This window comes from Blennius ocellaris (genome assembly GCF_963422515.1).
Source record: "Blennius ocellaris genome assembly, chromosome: 21".
NCBI lineage: Eukaryota > Metazoa > Chordata > Actinopteri > Blenniiformes > Blenniidae > Blennius > Blennius ocellaris.
In genome coordinates, this window is record NC_137670.1 from 1,223,499 (window position 1) to 1,237,539 (window position 14,041).

Here is a 14,041-nt window from a genome sequence, read left to right on the forward strand (position 1 = left end):
CTTCTGATTTTTTTTCCCCAACATCTAAAAATATTCAGTGTGTAAAAATTCAACCGCAAAATAAATTCCGCTGCAATGAGGGTGAATGAGACAGGAATCGATTGCCTCGTCCTGATGACACAGAGATTCCGGCTGTTTGGCAGCTGGATTTTTTTTATTTTGGCTGAATTTTTAGACACTGAATATTTTTAGATGTTGGGAAAAAAAATCAGAAGCAAAGAAAAGATAAAGTGACAGACGTCAGTGTGGTTCATCTCCACCTCCTGCTACCATCTTGTATCAAAGTACTGTGTCAGTGACAGTGATGGAGAAGTTTTTGAAAACCAGGATCTCAGCTCTTCATCCATCAGGTCCAGGTTTCACACTGAGGGAGGCACTATTAAAAAAAGTCCTTGCTTTCTGGATTTACTGGATTCCTGTTGATAAAACTTTGATGAGAAAGACTTTATATTGTTAATAGAGGCTACAGAGTTTAACATTTTAACATTTTCGGGTGGTGGTGTGACTCCAGATTTTTACAAAGACAAAAGTGTGTCTCGGCTCAGAAAAGGTTTAAAAACACTGAACTAGCTCCATCTTTAAAACCTCACAATCACTTTATTAATCCCTCGAGAAATTCTTTATCAACGCAACTCCAACTGCAATTTTTGCAGCTCTAACGCAGCAGGTAGTTTTATATTTATTCATAGTTTTTACATTTCTGACCTTTTTTTGCCAGTGTTCAGATTATTTATAAATACGTTTACCGGTCAGAGGAGCCCCCGGGGCTCCTTCACACCCAGTGTCACAGTTTGCTTTGTGATGCGGCTCATTTTCCGTCTTTGATGTTTGACCGTAATCTCGCCGTGTCGTCTTTGTGAAGTTTTTCTGTATTTACTTGATTCCTGTTGATAAAACTTTGATGAGAAAGACTTTATATTGTTAATAGAGGCTACAGAGTTTAAACTTTTAACATTTCCGGGTGGTGGAAGGGACTCCAGATGTTTTACAAAGACAAAAGTGTCCCTTGGAGACGGAACCTCCGTCTCATTGTCTTGTCTTTGTCCCGGGTTTGTCTCCAGAACACGTCCAGCCCGTGGCTCCACCAGGCGGCTCCGGCCGACGGCCTCAGCCTGCTGGGCCACGTCCCGGTCCGGCCCGCCAGCGCCGACGCCCCACCGGCCCCGCCATCAAGCTCAACACCCACAGCAGCCCCCCCCCTGGCCAAGACCGACGGCCACAAAGAGTGAGTGTGGTTGATTCTGTCCTCCAGTAAACCAAAGAGCTTCCGGCGGGTTCTTCACGTCGTGTTTGAATCGCGGCTGGACGAACGGAAACCGTTAGATCAGGAGCAAAGACGCATTCTGGTTTCTGGGACCGTCCCCACGTCTCAGGGTTCGTCCACAGTCAGTCAGTGGAACTTTTGCAAACTGCTGCGTCGCGTCCAGGAACAGATTTGGACAAAAAATTGGTTCCGTTTCTCTTTAAGAGCAAAACAATTGGAGCACATTTGGAGAATTCAATGTCGTTTCCTGCCAAAACGAGTGGATTTATGCTGAAATAGTCGATTTCTCTGGGAATTTTGGCTTTTTAGAGACGTTTCATGTCGTCGTTTCTCAAAAACAAAGAGGGGAACATCGAGAGTTGTTTATAGATTATCATGCGTGTGTGTGTGTGTGTGTGTGTGTGTGTGTGTGTGTGTGTGTGTGTGTGTGCAGAGAGGGGGACAAGAAGGCCTTTGACCCCATCAGGACTTTGACTCTGGCTCAGCTGAAACAGGAGCAGACGGACCGGAGTCGGACCCCGACAGGGAAAGAGCTTCACCGCCTGTACCTGGAGCCGCACAGCAAGCCCCGCCTCCCCAACACACAGGTAAAACCCCCCCCCCCACCCCCCCCCACCCCCCCTCTGAAGGCTTCGTACCAACGTCCAGAGGAGACGGCTGCTCGGTCAGAAGAGTCATGAGATTTATTCAATTAAATATCGATGTCAGAGAATCCATTTCCTGGGTCTTGATCCCAGACCCCCCCCCCCCCCCCCCCCCCCCTCTGTCTCGCCTCCGTCAGTCTGTAGACTGAAGGACCAGGTCTGTACTGATGCGGTTCTCGTTTCAGGACCCGGTCCAGGACCGGACCAGCAAGTACAAGGAGGAGAACCGTCAGATCCTGAAGGAGAGCATCGAGGTGGCGCCGTTCACCGCCAAGATCAGCGCCCTGCCGACCCCGCCCTGGACCGGGACCGGGACCGGGGCCGAGATCCGGCCTTCCCGGTCCGGGTCCCGGCTCTGGCCTCCCCGGGCCCCAAGGCCAGCCACCTGCACCCCCACATCATCCAGTCGGAGAAGAGCAACTACTTCACCACCCTGTCCAACAGCGTGGTGAACGAGCCCCCCCGCCTCTACCCCTCCAAGGACCTGGGCCCCTACTACGACAAGGTGGGGGCGCCGGGGGTGGTGGCCAGCGTGGGGGGCGGCGGCGGTGGCGGGGCCCGGCCAGGGGGGCCTGTCTCTGGGGGGCTACAGCTCCAAGGGCTCCCTCTCCAAGCCCCCCCCTCTCATCAAGCACCAGCCGGAGGGGGGGGAGGGGCTGGCCGGGAAGATCACCGAGCAGCTGAGCCAGCAGGGGGCGCCGCCGCAGAGCCACCCCGCCGTGGACCGGGGGGGACCGCCGCAGCCCCGTGATCGCCCCCTGCCCCACGTCGTCCTCGTCGTCCTCGGCCCCCAACCACCACCACCACCATCACCCCCACCCCCCCCCAGCACCCCCACCACCATCACCACCACCAGCAGCAGCAGCAGCAGCTCAGGGCCATGCCCTCCCTCCACCGCGCCCCCGTCTTCCACCCCCCCACGCAGCACGCCCTGGAGCGGAGGGAGGCGGCGGAGCGGGAGAAGGAGCGGGAGCGTGAGCGGGCGGGGGGGTACGGGGGGCGCCTGTCTCCGCCCACCCTCACGCCCATCCAGCCCGTCAGCCTGGCGGCGGCCGGCTGCAAGACGTCGGCGGAGCAGCAGAAGCCCCCCACGCTGCTGCCGGAGCTCAGGGACGTCAAGGGCCACGGGCACGCCGCCGCCGCCGTGGCCTCGGTCATCAGCGGGGGAGGGGAGGGCAGGGCGCCGCCGGCGGCGGACGGGTGGAGGGGCGGGGAGCTGCCGTACGGCGGCTCCAGGGCCAAACCCCAGGCCGCCATGGCGTCGGTCATCGTCCGTCCCTCCACGTCCGTCAAGTACGACGGCGCCGTCGGCGCCAACAGACCCGGCGCCGTCGTCCACGCCGAGCCCCCCCAGGGGAGGTTCTTCCAGGCCAGGTTGCAGGGCGACGGCGTCCGGGACGCGGCGGCGGGACGCGTCATCCAGCTGAACTCCAACCTGGACGAGGCGGCGCTGCAGAAGAAGGCGGCGGCCTGCGGCCTGCAGGTCGCCCCCGTGTGCCGCGCCGCCCTCTCCGCCTCGCCGCCGTTCGGCATGCAGACTAAGACTGGGCCGGCCCCCCCGGAGCCGGGCTACCCGCCCCCGTGTCGCGGCGAGTTCTCCGGCATGGGGGGCTGGGTGCTGAGCCACCCGGCACCGGAGCGGGACTGGGACCCCCACCCGGAGGCCTTCCGATCGCGGAACGCCTCCCCGGGGGTCGGCCCGCCGCCCGGCGGCTCGTCGGGGGGAGCGCAGCACCACCCCGGTCCCGGCGTCGGCCCCACCCGGCTCCACCCCCCCACCTTCGTCCACCCCAAGAAGCACAAGGCGGCTCTGGCCGCCGCCAAGTCCAGAAGCTCCTCCTCGCTGGCAGAACCGCCGGACAAACCTGCTCACAGCTCGCCTCCTCCGCCCCCCTCCAGCCAGGCCTCCGCCTCCTCCACCTCCTCCTCCTCCTCCTCCTCGCTCGACAGCAACGTCAGCACGACTCCCGGGAAGTCCAGCCCCTTGCCCAACGGCCAGGCCTCCGGGGCGGCCTGCAACTACCACAAGCTGAAGAAGGCCTGGCTGACCCGGCACTCTGAGGAGGACAGGAACACCACCGCCAGCTCCACCTCCAGCTCCATCACCACCTCCACCTCCAGCTCCACCTCCACCTCCAGCTCCACCACCACCTCCACCTCCACCTCCACCTCCACCTCCAGCAGCACCAAAGCCGAGAAGCTGCCCACCAGCACCGCCATGTCGGACATGATCAAACCCTGCACCGTCAACCTCAGCGCCTCCACCTCCAGCGAGGTGGACATGGGCAAGGAGGGCAAGGCGGAGAGGGAGCGCCACCTGGAGGACAAGGCGGCGGCGGCGGCGGCGGCGGGGGGCGGCGGGGAGGACAGGAAGCCCGCCCCTCTGTCCAGACGGCCGCACAAGCGCCTGTACGAGTCGGGCTCGGAGAGCGGGGGGGACGACTCGGACTCCAGCGAGAGCAAGATGGAGGGGCGGGCCAAGCGCCAGCCGAAGCCCACCTACAAGAAGAAGCAGAACGACATGGCGAGGAAGAGGGGCGACGACAAGGACGACGACGACCTCAAGCCCAACGGCATCTTCAGGTCGGCGCGAGAGAAGACCAAGCTGAAGCTGGCCAGCAGCAGTAAGACACACACACACACACACACACACACACACACACACACACACACACACACACACACACACACACACCTTATCAATGAAGTAGAATCAGATGAGCGACAGAACCACGATCATTTCTACAAACTCGTCTTAACGAAGGTCAGAACAGGACTCTTCTGTCGCCACATCAGGGAAAGTAAAGATTTAATCAGCTGTTCTCTGTCGCAACAAAGAAAAACTTCAAAGTTTTAATTTGAGAGGAGGGGCTCCTGCTGAGGCTCCTCCCCTCAGTAACAGGAGGGGCGGAGCCTCAGCAGGAGCCCCTCCTTTTCTTTTGTACTGATTTTATGTATTTTCAGAACAAAATGAAACAGAACAAAGAAGCAGGTTTAAGGTGGTGGCGCCGACCCCCCCTCTCCGTGGCGCCGAACCCCCCCCCCCCCCCCCCCTCCGTGGCGCTGACCCCCCCTCTCCGTGTTGCAGACGGGATCCCCCGGTCGGTGCTGAAGGACTGGAGGAAGGTGAAGAAGCTGAAGCAGACGGGCGAGTCGTTCCTGCAGGACGACTCCTGCGCCGAGATCGGACCCAACCTGCAGAAGTGCCGGGAGTGCCGGGTCCTCCGGAGCAAGAAGGGCGAGGAGCCGGGGCACTCGCCCGTCTTCTGTCGCTTCTACTACTTCAGGAGGTAAGATGGTCCTCCACCTCAGGACAGGAGGGGGCAGGAGAGGACAGGAGGGGACAGGGGGGGACAAGAGAGGACAGGAGGAGACGATAGAGGAGAGGGCAGGAGGAGACAGGAGAGCTGCAGAGAGGACAGGAGGAGACGAGAGGAGAGGACGGAAGGGGACAGGAGAGCTGCAGAGAGGACAGGAGGGGACAGGAGAGGAGAGGACGGAAGGGGACAGGAGAGCTGCAGAGAGGACAGGAGGGGACAGGAGAGGAGAGGACGGAAGGGGACAGGAGAGCTGCAGAGAGGACAGGAGGGGACAGGAGAGGACGGAAGGGGACAGGAGAGCTGCAGAGAGGACAGGAGGGGACAGGAGAGCTACAGAGAGGGCAGGAGAGGACGGGAGGGGACATGAGAGGGCAGGAGGGGACAGGAGAGGAGAGGACGGAAGGGGACAGGAGAGCTGCAGAGAGGACAGGAGGGGACAGGAGAGCTACAGAGAGGGCAGGAGAGGACGGGAGGGGACATGAGAGGGCAGGAGGGGACAGGAGAGGAGAGGACGGAAGGGGACAGGAGAGCTGCAGAGAGGACAGGAGGGGACAAGAGAGGAGAGGACGGGAGGGGACATGAGAGCTACAGAGAGGACAGGAGGGGGCAGGGGAGGACAGGAGGACAGGAGGGACGTGGCCTGCTTCTCAAGAGGAGTTGTGTCCTTTCTACTGCACATAGATTATTAATCATGTGTCTGCTGCAGTGTAGCGCCTCCCTCTGCTTTATTGTGAATTCTCACACACACACACACACACACACACACACACACACACACACACACACACACACACACACACACACACACACACACACACACACACACACACACACACACACTCCAGTCTGATAAGTCGCTGCAGCAGCTGCAGTCTGAGGTCTAACAAGGTAAATCTGCCAAAGAGGATTTTCAACTCTGTAATCTTTCCCTCACTGTGGAGCTCCACCCCTCCCTCCTCCACCCCCCTCCCCCTCCTCCACCCCCCCTCCCCCTCCTCCACCACCACCCCTCCCCGTTGCAGCTCCTTTTGTAATTCCTGCTCTCACCTCATCTCACCTCCTCCCTGTCTGGCAGAGCGTCTGGATTTCATAAGCCTTCACCTGAGCTGACCTGGTTGTTACAGGAAGTGACCTGGTTGTTACAGGAAGTGACCTGGTTGTTACAGGAAGTAACCTGGTTTGTTACAGGAAGTAACCTGGTTGTTACAGGAAGTAACCTGGTTGTTACAGGAAGTAACCTGGTTTGTTACAGGAAGTAACCTGGTTGTTACAGGAAGTAACCTGGTTGTTACAGGAAGTAACCTGGTTGTTACAGGAAGTAGCCTGGTTAGAGGAAGTAGACTTGTTGTTACAGGAAGTAACTGGTTGTTACAGGAAGTAACTGGTTGTTACAGGAAGTAACTGGTTGTTACAGGAAGTAGTCTGGTTGTTACAGGAAGTAGTCTGGTTGTTACAGGAAGTGACCTGGTTGTTACAGGAAGTGACCTGGTTGTTACAGGAAGTAACCTGGTTGTTACAGGAAGTGACCTGGTTGTTACAGGAAGTGACCTGGTTTGTTACAGGAAGTAACCTGGTTGTTACAGGAAGTAACCTGGTTGTTACAGGAAGTAGCCTGGTTAGAGGAAGTAGACTTGTTGTTACAGGAAGTAACTGGTTGTTACAGGAAGTAACTGGTTGTTACAGGAAGTAACTGGTTGTTACAGGAAGTAGTCTGGTTGTTACAGGAAGTAGTCTGGTTGTTACAGGAAGTGACCTGGTTGTTACAGGAAGTGACCTGGTTGTTACAGGAAGTAGCCTGGTTAGAGGAAGTAACTGGTTGTTACAGGAAGTAGCCTGGTTGTTACAGGAAGTAGACTGGTTGTTACAGGAAGTAACCTGGTTGTTACAGGAAGTAGCCTGGTTAGAGGAAGTAGACTTGTTGTTACAGGAAGTAACTGGTTGTTACAGGAAGTAACTGGTTGTTACAGGAAGTAACCTGGTTGTTACAGGAAGTAGCCTGGTTAGAGGAAGTAACTGGTTGTTACAGGAAGTAGCCTGGTTGTTACAGGAAGTAGACTGGTTGTTACAGGAAGTAACCTGGTTGTTACAGGAAGTAGTCTGGTTGTTACAGGAAGTAACCTGGTTGTTACAGGAAGTAACCTGGTTGTTACAGGAAGTAGCCTGGTTAGAGGAAGTAGCCTGGTTGTTACAGGAAGTAGACTGGTTGTTACAGGAAGTAACCTGGTTGTTACAGGAAGTAACCTGGTTGTTACAGGAAGTAACCTGGTTGTTACAGGAAGTAACCTGGTTGTTACAGGACGTAGCCTGGTTGTTACAGGAAGTAGTCTGGTTGCTACAGGAAGTAGTCTGGTTGTTACAGGAAGTAGCCTGGTTCTTACAGGAAGTAACCTGGTTGTTACAGGAAGTAACTGGTTGTTACAGGAAGTAACTGGTTGTTACTGCTCTCAGTGCTTCACGCTAGCTTTTCCTCTCCAGACTCTCCTACAGTAAGAACGGAGTCATTCGGATGGACGGCTTCTCGTCCCCGGACCAGTTCGACGACGAGGCCCTGTCCCTGTGGGTCCCCGGGGCCCTGGAGGAGCGCCACCTGGACCAGACCACGGCCAAGTACATCCTCAGCTTCATCGGAGACAAGTTCTGTCAGATGGTGGTGACGGAGAACGCCGCGGCCGGCTGGGTGAAGAAGGACGGTGGGTCCTCGCCTCCTCCCCCGGAGCCCAGCAGACGTTATCACGATCAGTTTAAAGTCCTGGTGAAATGTAACACACTACTTTGTAAAAAAAACATAGTTGGGTTCTACTTGTAAGGTTCCTCCGACTCTGCCCCTCCACTGTTGTCACATAACAAAGTTATTTGAATTTTGAATCTCAAGCCGAGAAAATCGGGGGAATCCTTCTTCTTCGTGGGCCATTGTGGGCGGAGCCTATGTGTGACATCACGAGTTGTGCAGATCTCGATCTGTTGTGTTTATATCGGCTTGTTTCCCTCTTAAATATCCAAGTTTTTACAGTGTTTTGAAGTTATAGTCGGCGTTTTATGAGCCTTGATGAAAGATTGAGCCTGGAAGAGACCGAGAGAGGAGGAAAGGAGCACAGCTAGCGGCTAGCAGCTAGTGGGAGCCGCTAGCTCGGGTGGCTAGTAGAGGATCCAGTAACACCTGGACTCGTCTTCAGTGATTCAGTCTTCTAGCTCTTGGACGTGTTGGATCCAGGAAGTCGGTCGTTCTGCCAAAAGTCAGGAGCCTCAAAGCCTCAAAGGTGAAAAGTGGCGGCTGCTGAGGCGAGGAGACGAGGACGAATGGAGGACGAAGCGTCTTCTGCTTCCTCAAACATGTTCCAGACGGGGTCACCGATGGCAGAACCACCTTCTGTGTCTTCTTCATCAATCACTGGGTTTGAAATGACCATGATGATGAAATCTGGTTAAATTCAGCCTCTTGGTGGTCAAAACTCTGATCCTCCATAATGTAAACACAACTTGGGCGTGTGCACAACTCGTGATGTCACTCTGTTATTGTCAGAAGCTCCGCCCAGCAGAGGAAATAGCGCCGTTTATCGGCTATTTTCTCACAGATTGTCGTGTTTTAACATTTTACCCTTCAGACAGTTAGCAGGAAAACGTTCTAGAAGAGACACCAGAGTGTTTTGGAGGTGGAACCTTCATTTCACTGGGACTTTAAAGGTTCAGGTGTTTGTGGCTCCGGAAGACTTTTTATTTAGTTTGAAGTCGTTAAAAACCTGTTAGGCTGCAGAAGTTCCCTCGACTTTTCCCACTGTGGTGTTAGATGATGTAATTAAAAGTGTGTGTGTGTGTGTGTGTGTGTTGCAGCTAAGCTAGCATGGAAGCGCGCCGTCAGAGGCGTGCGGGAGATGTGCGACGCCTGCGAAGCGACGCTCTTCAACATCCACTGGGTGTGTCAGAAATGTGGCTTCGTGGTTTGTCTGGACTGTTACAAGGCCAAAGAGAAGAGGAGCTCCAAAGGTGAGTCGGGGCGTCATTTCAATATTTAATATTAGTGGGGGGAGGGGGGGGGGTTTAGCTAACGTTGTCTCTGACCGTCTCTCGTCCCCCCGTCCAGATAAAGAACTGTACGGATGGCTGAAGTGTGTCAAAGGACAGCCACACGACCACAAACACCTCATGCCCACGCAGATCATCCCCGGTACAGGTACGGACCACAGGGGGGCGCCACACGGCCACGTCTGACCCAGACCACCTCCACAATATTAATAATAATAATAATAATACGTTTTATTTCTGGGCACTCCAGGACGCCTCACATTTGGTTAAAACATTTGCATTAAAACAATAAAAACAAGGGTTAAAAAAAAAAAAACTGGTAAAAACGACACGGGGAAATTGTATGGAAGTAAAACTGCCGTCAGATTCTGAAGTCGAATTTGTAACTCTGAATTTTCTTTCAATCGAAATCAGACTTTGAATTTTAAAAGCTGTCGAATTTCAAGTACGTATCTTTTTTTTTTTGCTTCTGATTTTTTTTCAACTTTTAAAAATATTCAGTGTGTAAAAATTCAACCGCAAAATAAATTCAGCTGCTATGAGGGTGAATGAGACAGGAATCGATTGCCTCGTCCTGATGACACAAATTCTGGCTGTTTGGCAGCTGAATTTATTTTTGCAGCTGAATTAATTTTCGCAGCTGAATTTATTTTTGCGGTTGAATTTATTTTCGCAGCTGAATTTATTTTGCAGCTGAATTTATTTTGCAGCTGAATTTATTTTTGCAGCTGAATTTATTTTTGCAGCTGAATTTATTTTTGCAGCTGAATTTATTTTTGCGGTTGAATTTATTTTGCAGCTGAATTTATTTTTGCAGCTGAATTTATTTTTGCGGCTGAATTTATTTTTGCGGTTGAATTTATTTTCGCAGCTGAATTTATTTTGCAGCTGAATTTATTTTGCAGCTGAATTTATTTTTGCAGCTGAATTTATTTTGCAGCTGAATTTATTTTTGCAGCTGAATTTATTTTTGCAACTGAATTTATTTTTGCAGCTGAATTTATTTTTGCAGCTGAATTTATTTTTGCGGTTGAATTTATTTTGCAACTGAATTTATTTTTGCGGTTGAATTTATTTTGCAACTGAATTTATTTTGCAGCTGAATTTATTTTTGCGGTTGAATTTATTTTGCAACTGAATTTATTTTGCAACTGAATTTATTTTTGCAGCTGAATTTATTTTTGCAACTAAATTTATTTTGCAACTGAATTTATTTTGCAACTGAATTTATTTTTGCAGCTGAATTTATTTTGCAGCTGAATTTATTTTGCAGCTGAATTTATTTTTGCAGCTGAATTTATTTTTGCAACTGAATTTATTTTGCAACTGAATTTATTTTGCAACTGAATTTATTTTGCAACTGAATTTATTTTTGCAGCTGAATTTATTTTGCAGCTGAATTTATTTTGCGGTTGAATTTATTTTTGCAGCTGAATTTATTTTCGCAGCTGAATTTGTTTTTGCAGCTGAATTTTTAGACGCATTGAATTTTTACACACTGAATATTTTTAGATGTTGGAAAAAAAATCTGACTCAAAAAAATGATACGTACTTGAAATTCCACGGCTTTTAAAATTCAAAGTCTGATTTCGATGGTAAAACAATTCAGAGTTAGAAATTCGATTTCAGAATCTGACGGCAGTTTTACTTCCATACAATTGATATTCCACAAGTTTTACTGCAATAAGATCCTGAAAAACTCCCTGGAGGCTTTTTGTGAAGAATCTCGTGAACAATTAGAACTTTAGTTCAGGAAGAGGTGGAGCTTCAACCTGTGTGTGTGTGTGTGTGTGTGTGTGTGTGTGTGTGTGTGTGTGTGTGTGTGTGTGTGTGTGTGTGTGTGTGTGTGTGTGTGTGTGTGTGTGTGTGTGTGTGTGTGTGTGTGTGTGTGTGTGTGTGTGTGTGTTGCAGTGCTCACTGAGCTGGTCTTGTCCATGCACTCCCTGAGAGACAAACACAGCATCCGGTCCCAATGTCCCTGTTCCTGCAAGAACCAGAACCTGCTGAGCAAACTGCCTGCAACCAACGGGGTGTCACAGGTGACACACACACACACACACACACACACACACACACCCCCCAGGTCTCCCCTGGCCCCCCAGTAGTCCTGCCAGGCAGCGGCGGGGTCGTGACCTCCCTCCTTCCCGGCAGGTTCTGCAGAACGTGTTGAACCACAGTAACAAGCTGGCGCTGGTCAAGGCCGATCTGGGCCTCCAGAACTCGGAGCCCCCGGGGACCAAGGTGGAGACCAACGGCGGGGGGGCCGGAGGGGGGAGCAGTCCGGGCAGCGACGCGGGAAGCGCCCCCGTCACCCCCCCGGAGTCCCAGTCCCCCCTCCACTTCCTGGCTGACCTGGCGGAGCAGAAGTCCAGGGAGGAGAAGAAAGGTGAGCTCGGCGTTTCACCAACAACCACCGGAGCATGTCCTTAGTGTGGGAGTTGTTATTGTTATTATTATTATTAGTATTATTTATTGTTGTTATTATTAGTATTATTTTTATTTATTATTATTAATAATTAGTTATTTTTATTATTATTATTATCATCATTATTATTAATAATAGTTATTTATTTGTATTATTAATAATAACTATTATTTATTTTTATTATTGTTAATTATTATTATTATTTATTATTGTTATTATTATTTGTAGCTGTTGTTGTTTTTAATTATTATTATTATTGTTATTATTTATAGTTGTTGTTATTAATTATTATTATTATTGTTGTTGTTATTTATAGTTGTTGTTGTTATTAATTATTATTATTATTATTATTATTATTATGGAAAAATACAAAGAAATCAAAGATCCTTCTAGACGTGTTGCTGCTACAGAATTTATTAACGGTTTAATGAAGCTTCACATCAGAGACGGAACCAACAGCTGATCAAATATATTATTATATTGTCAGAATTATGTGATTTAATTGGATTGATTCTTCCTCCTCCTCCTCCTCCTCCTCCTCCTCCTCCTCCTCCTCCTCCTCCTCCTCCTCCTCCTCCTCACAGAGAACAAGGAGTCGTTGCTGTCTAAGTGTGGTAAGGAGTCCCGGGAGGTGGAGAGCCTGGAGGTGGTGCAGCAGTGCAAGGCGTCGTCGGTGGTGTCGGGCAGCGCGGAGCAGGGCTCCACCCTCAGAGACCTCCTGACCACCACCGCCGGCAAGCTGAAGCTGGGCTCCACCGACGCTGGCATCGCCTTCGCCCCCGTCTACTCCACCGCCTCGCAGGTACCCCACCACCACCACCACCACCCCCCAACACCTCCACCCCCACCCTTCTCAACTCCTCGCCTCCACCCGATTTCTGGAAACACTGAAAACGACAGTTTCCGTGTTGTTGCTTGAAGTTAGAGTGTCAAAATAAAAGCAGCAAGTTGGATCGTTATTACGGTGACTGTCAAAATAAAAGCACCAAGTTAGATCGCTATTACGGTGACTGTCAAAATAAAAGCACCAAGTTAGATTATTATTATGGTGACTGTCAAAATAAAATCACCAAGTTGGAATGTTATTACGGTGACTGTCAAAATAAAACTACCAAGTTGGATTGTTATTGTGGTGACTGTCAAAATAAAATCACCAAGTTGGAATGTTATTACGGTGACTGTCAATATAAAACTACCAAGTTGGATTGTTATTATGGTGACTGTCAAAATAAAACCACCAAGTTGGATTGTTGTTACGGTGACTGTCAAAATAAAACCACCAAGTTGGATTGTTATTACGGTGACTGTCAAAATAAAAGCACCAAGTTGGATCGTTATTACGGTGACTGTCAAAATAAAAGCACCAAGTTAGATCACTATTACGGTGACTGTCAAAATAAAAGCACCAAGTTAGATTATTATTATGGTGACTGTCAAAATAAAATCACCAAGTTGGAATGTTATTACGGTGACTGTCAAAATAAAACTACCAAGTTGGATTATTATTATGGTGACTGTCAAAATAAAAGCACCAAGTTGGATTGTTATTATGATGCAATGTAGGAAAAGTTTATAAAAATGACGGTGGACTTGATAGAGTTCAGACGTAGAAACGCGTCAGGTGGTCTGTCCAGTAGGACTTCCTGTCTCCAGAAAACCAGCTGAGGTCTGTCCCCGTGTCCCCGTGTCTCTGCAGACTGGTAAAGGCGGCCGTACGATGCCCAACATCCTGGACGACATCATCGCCTCGGTGGTGGAGAACAAAATCCCCGCCAGCCGCCAGAACATGGCCGCCAAGCTGTCCATCAAGCAGGAGCCCCCGGCCCCCCCCAACCACACCCACAGCGGCCCCGCCCCCGCCTCCGCCGGCATCGAGGACGTCAAACCGGACAGGAAGAAGGCGGCGCCGGTGGGCGTGGCCACGCCGGACGACTCCGCCAATCAGCATCCGGACGTCCCCCACTGCTGGCTGAACCACCGGCGCCTCCTGTGGCTGAAAGACCACCGCAACCAGAACAACTGGAGGCTGTTCAGAGAGTGCTGGAAGCAGGGGCAGGTACGGACCCCCCCCCCCCCCCACCCATACCCCCCCTACCCCCCCTCCTGGAACCGTGTTTCAACCCTGTGTGTGTGTGTGTGTGTGTGTTGGTGCAGCCCGTGTTGGTGTCGGGGATCCACAAGCGACTCAACGCCGTCCTGTGGAAGGCCGACTCCTTCAACCAGGAGTTCGCAGACCACCAGGGAGACCTCCTCAACTGTAAGGACCAGGTGGTGTCCAACTCTGGCATCAAGGAGTTCTGGACGGCTTCGAGGACATCACCAGTGAGTCCTCCTCCGTCAGCCTCCGTCAGCCTCCGATCAGTCAAAC

At 51.4% G+C, this 14,041-nt stretch overlaps 1 protein-coding gene across 1 annotated transcript in view; it reads left to right on the top strand.

Annotated features, from left to right (window-relative positions):
- Nucleotides 1-14,041, top strand: part of LOC308145490 (putative JmjC domain-containing histone demethylation protein 2C) — a gene marked incomplete at its 3' end in the record, with an annotated part of 78,142 nt that overhangs the window by 59,469 nt on the left and 4,632 nt on the right. Inside the window, 19 exon segments of the mRNA XM_080516946.1 lie at nt 1,062-1,154; nt 1,157-1,192; nt 1,194-1,225; nt 1,698-1,851; nt 2,094-2,181; nt 2,184-2,443; nt 2,445-2,636; nt 2,638-2,709; nt 2,711-4,532; nt 4,997-5,198; nt 7,704-7,918; nt 9,057-9,209; nt 9,307-9,396; nt 11,160-11,287; nt 11,400-11,634; nt 12,258-12,475; nt 13,370-13,729; nt 13,828-13,972; nt 13,975-13,995. Coding sequence (XP_080373072.1) covers nt 1,062-1,154; nt 1,157-1,192; nt 1,194-1,225; nt 1,698-1,851; nt 2,094-2,181; nt 2,184-2,443; nt 2,445-2,636; nt 2,638-2,709; nt 2,711-4,532; nt 4,997-5,198; nt 7,704-7,918; nt 9,057-9,209; nt 9,307-9,396; nt 11,160-11,287; nt 11,400-11,634; nt 12,258-12,475; nt 13,370-13,729; nt 13,828-13,972; nt 13,975-13,995 — 4,516 coding nt within the window.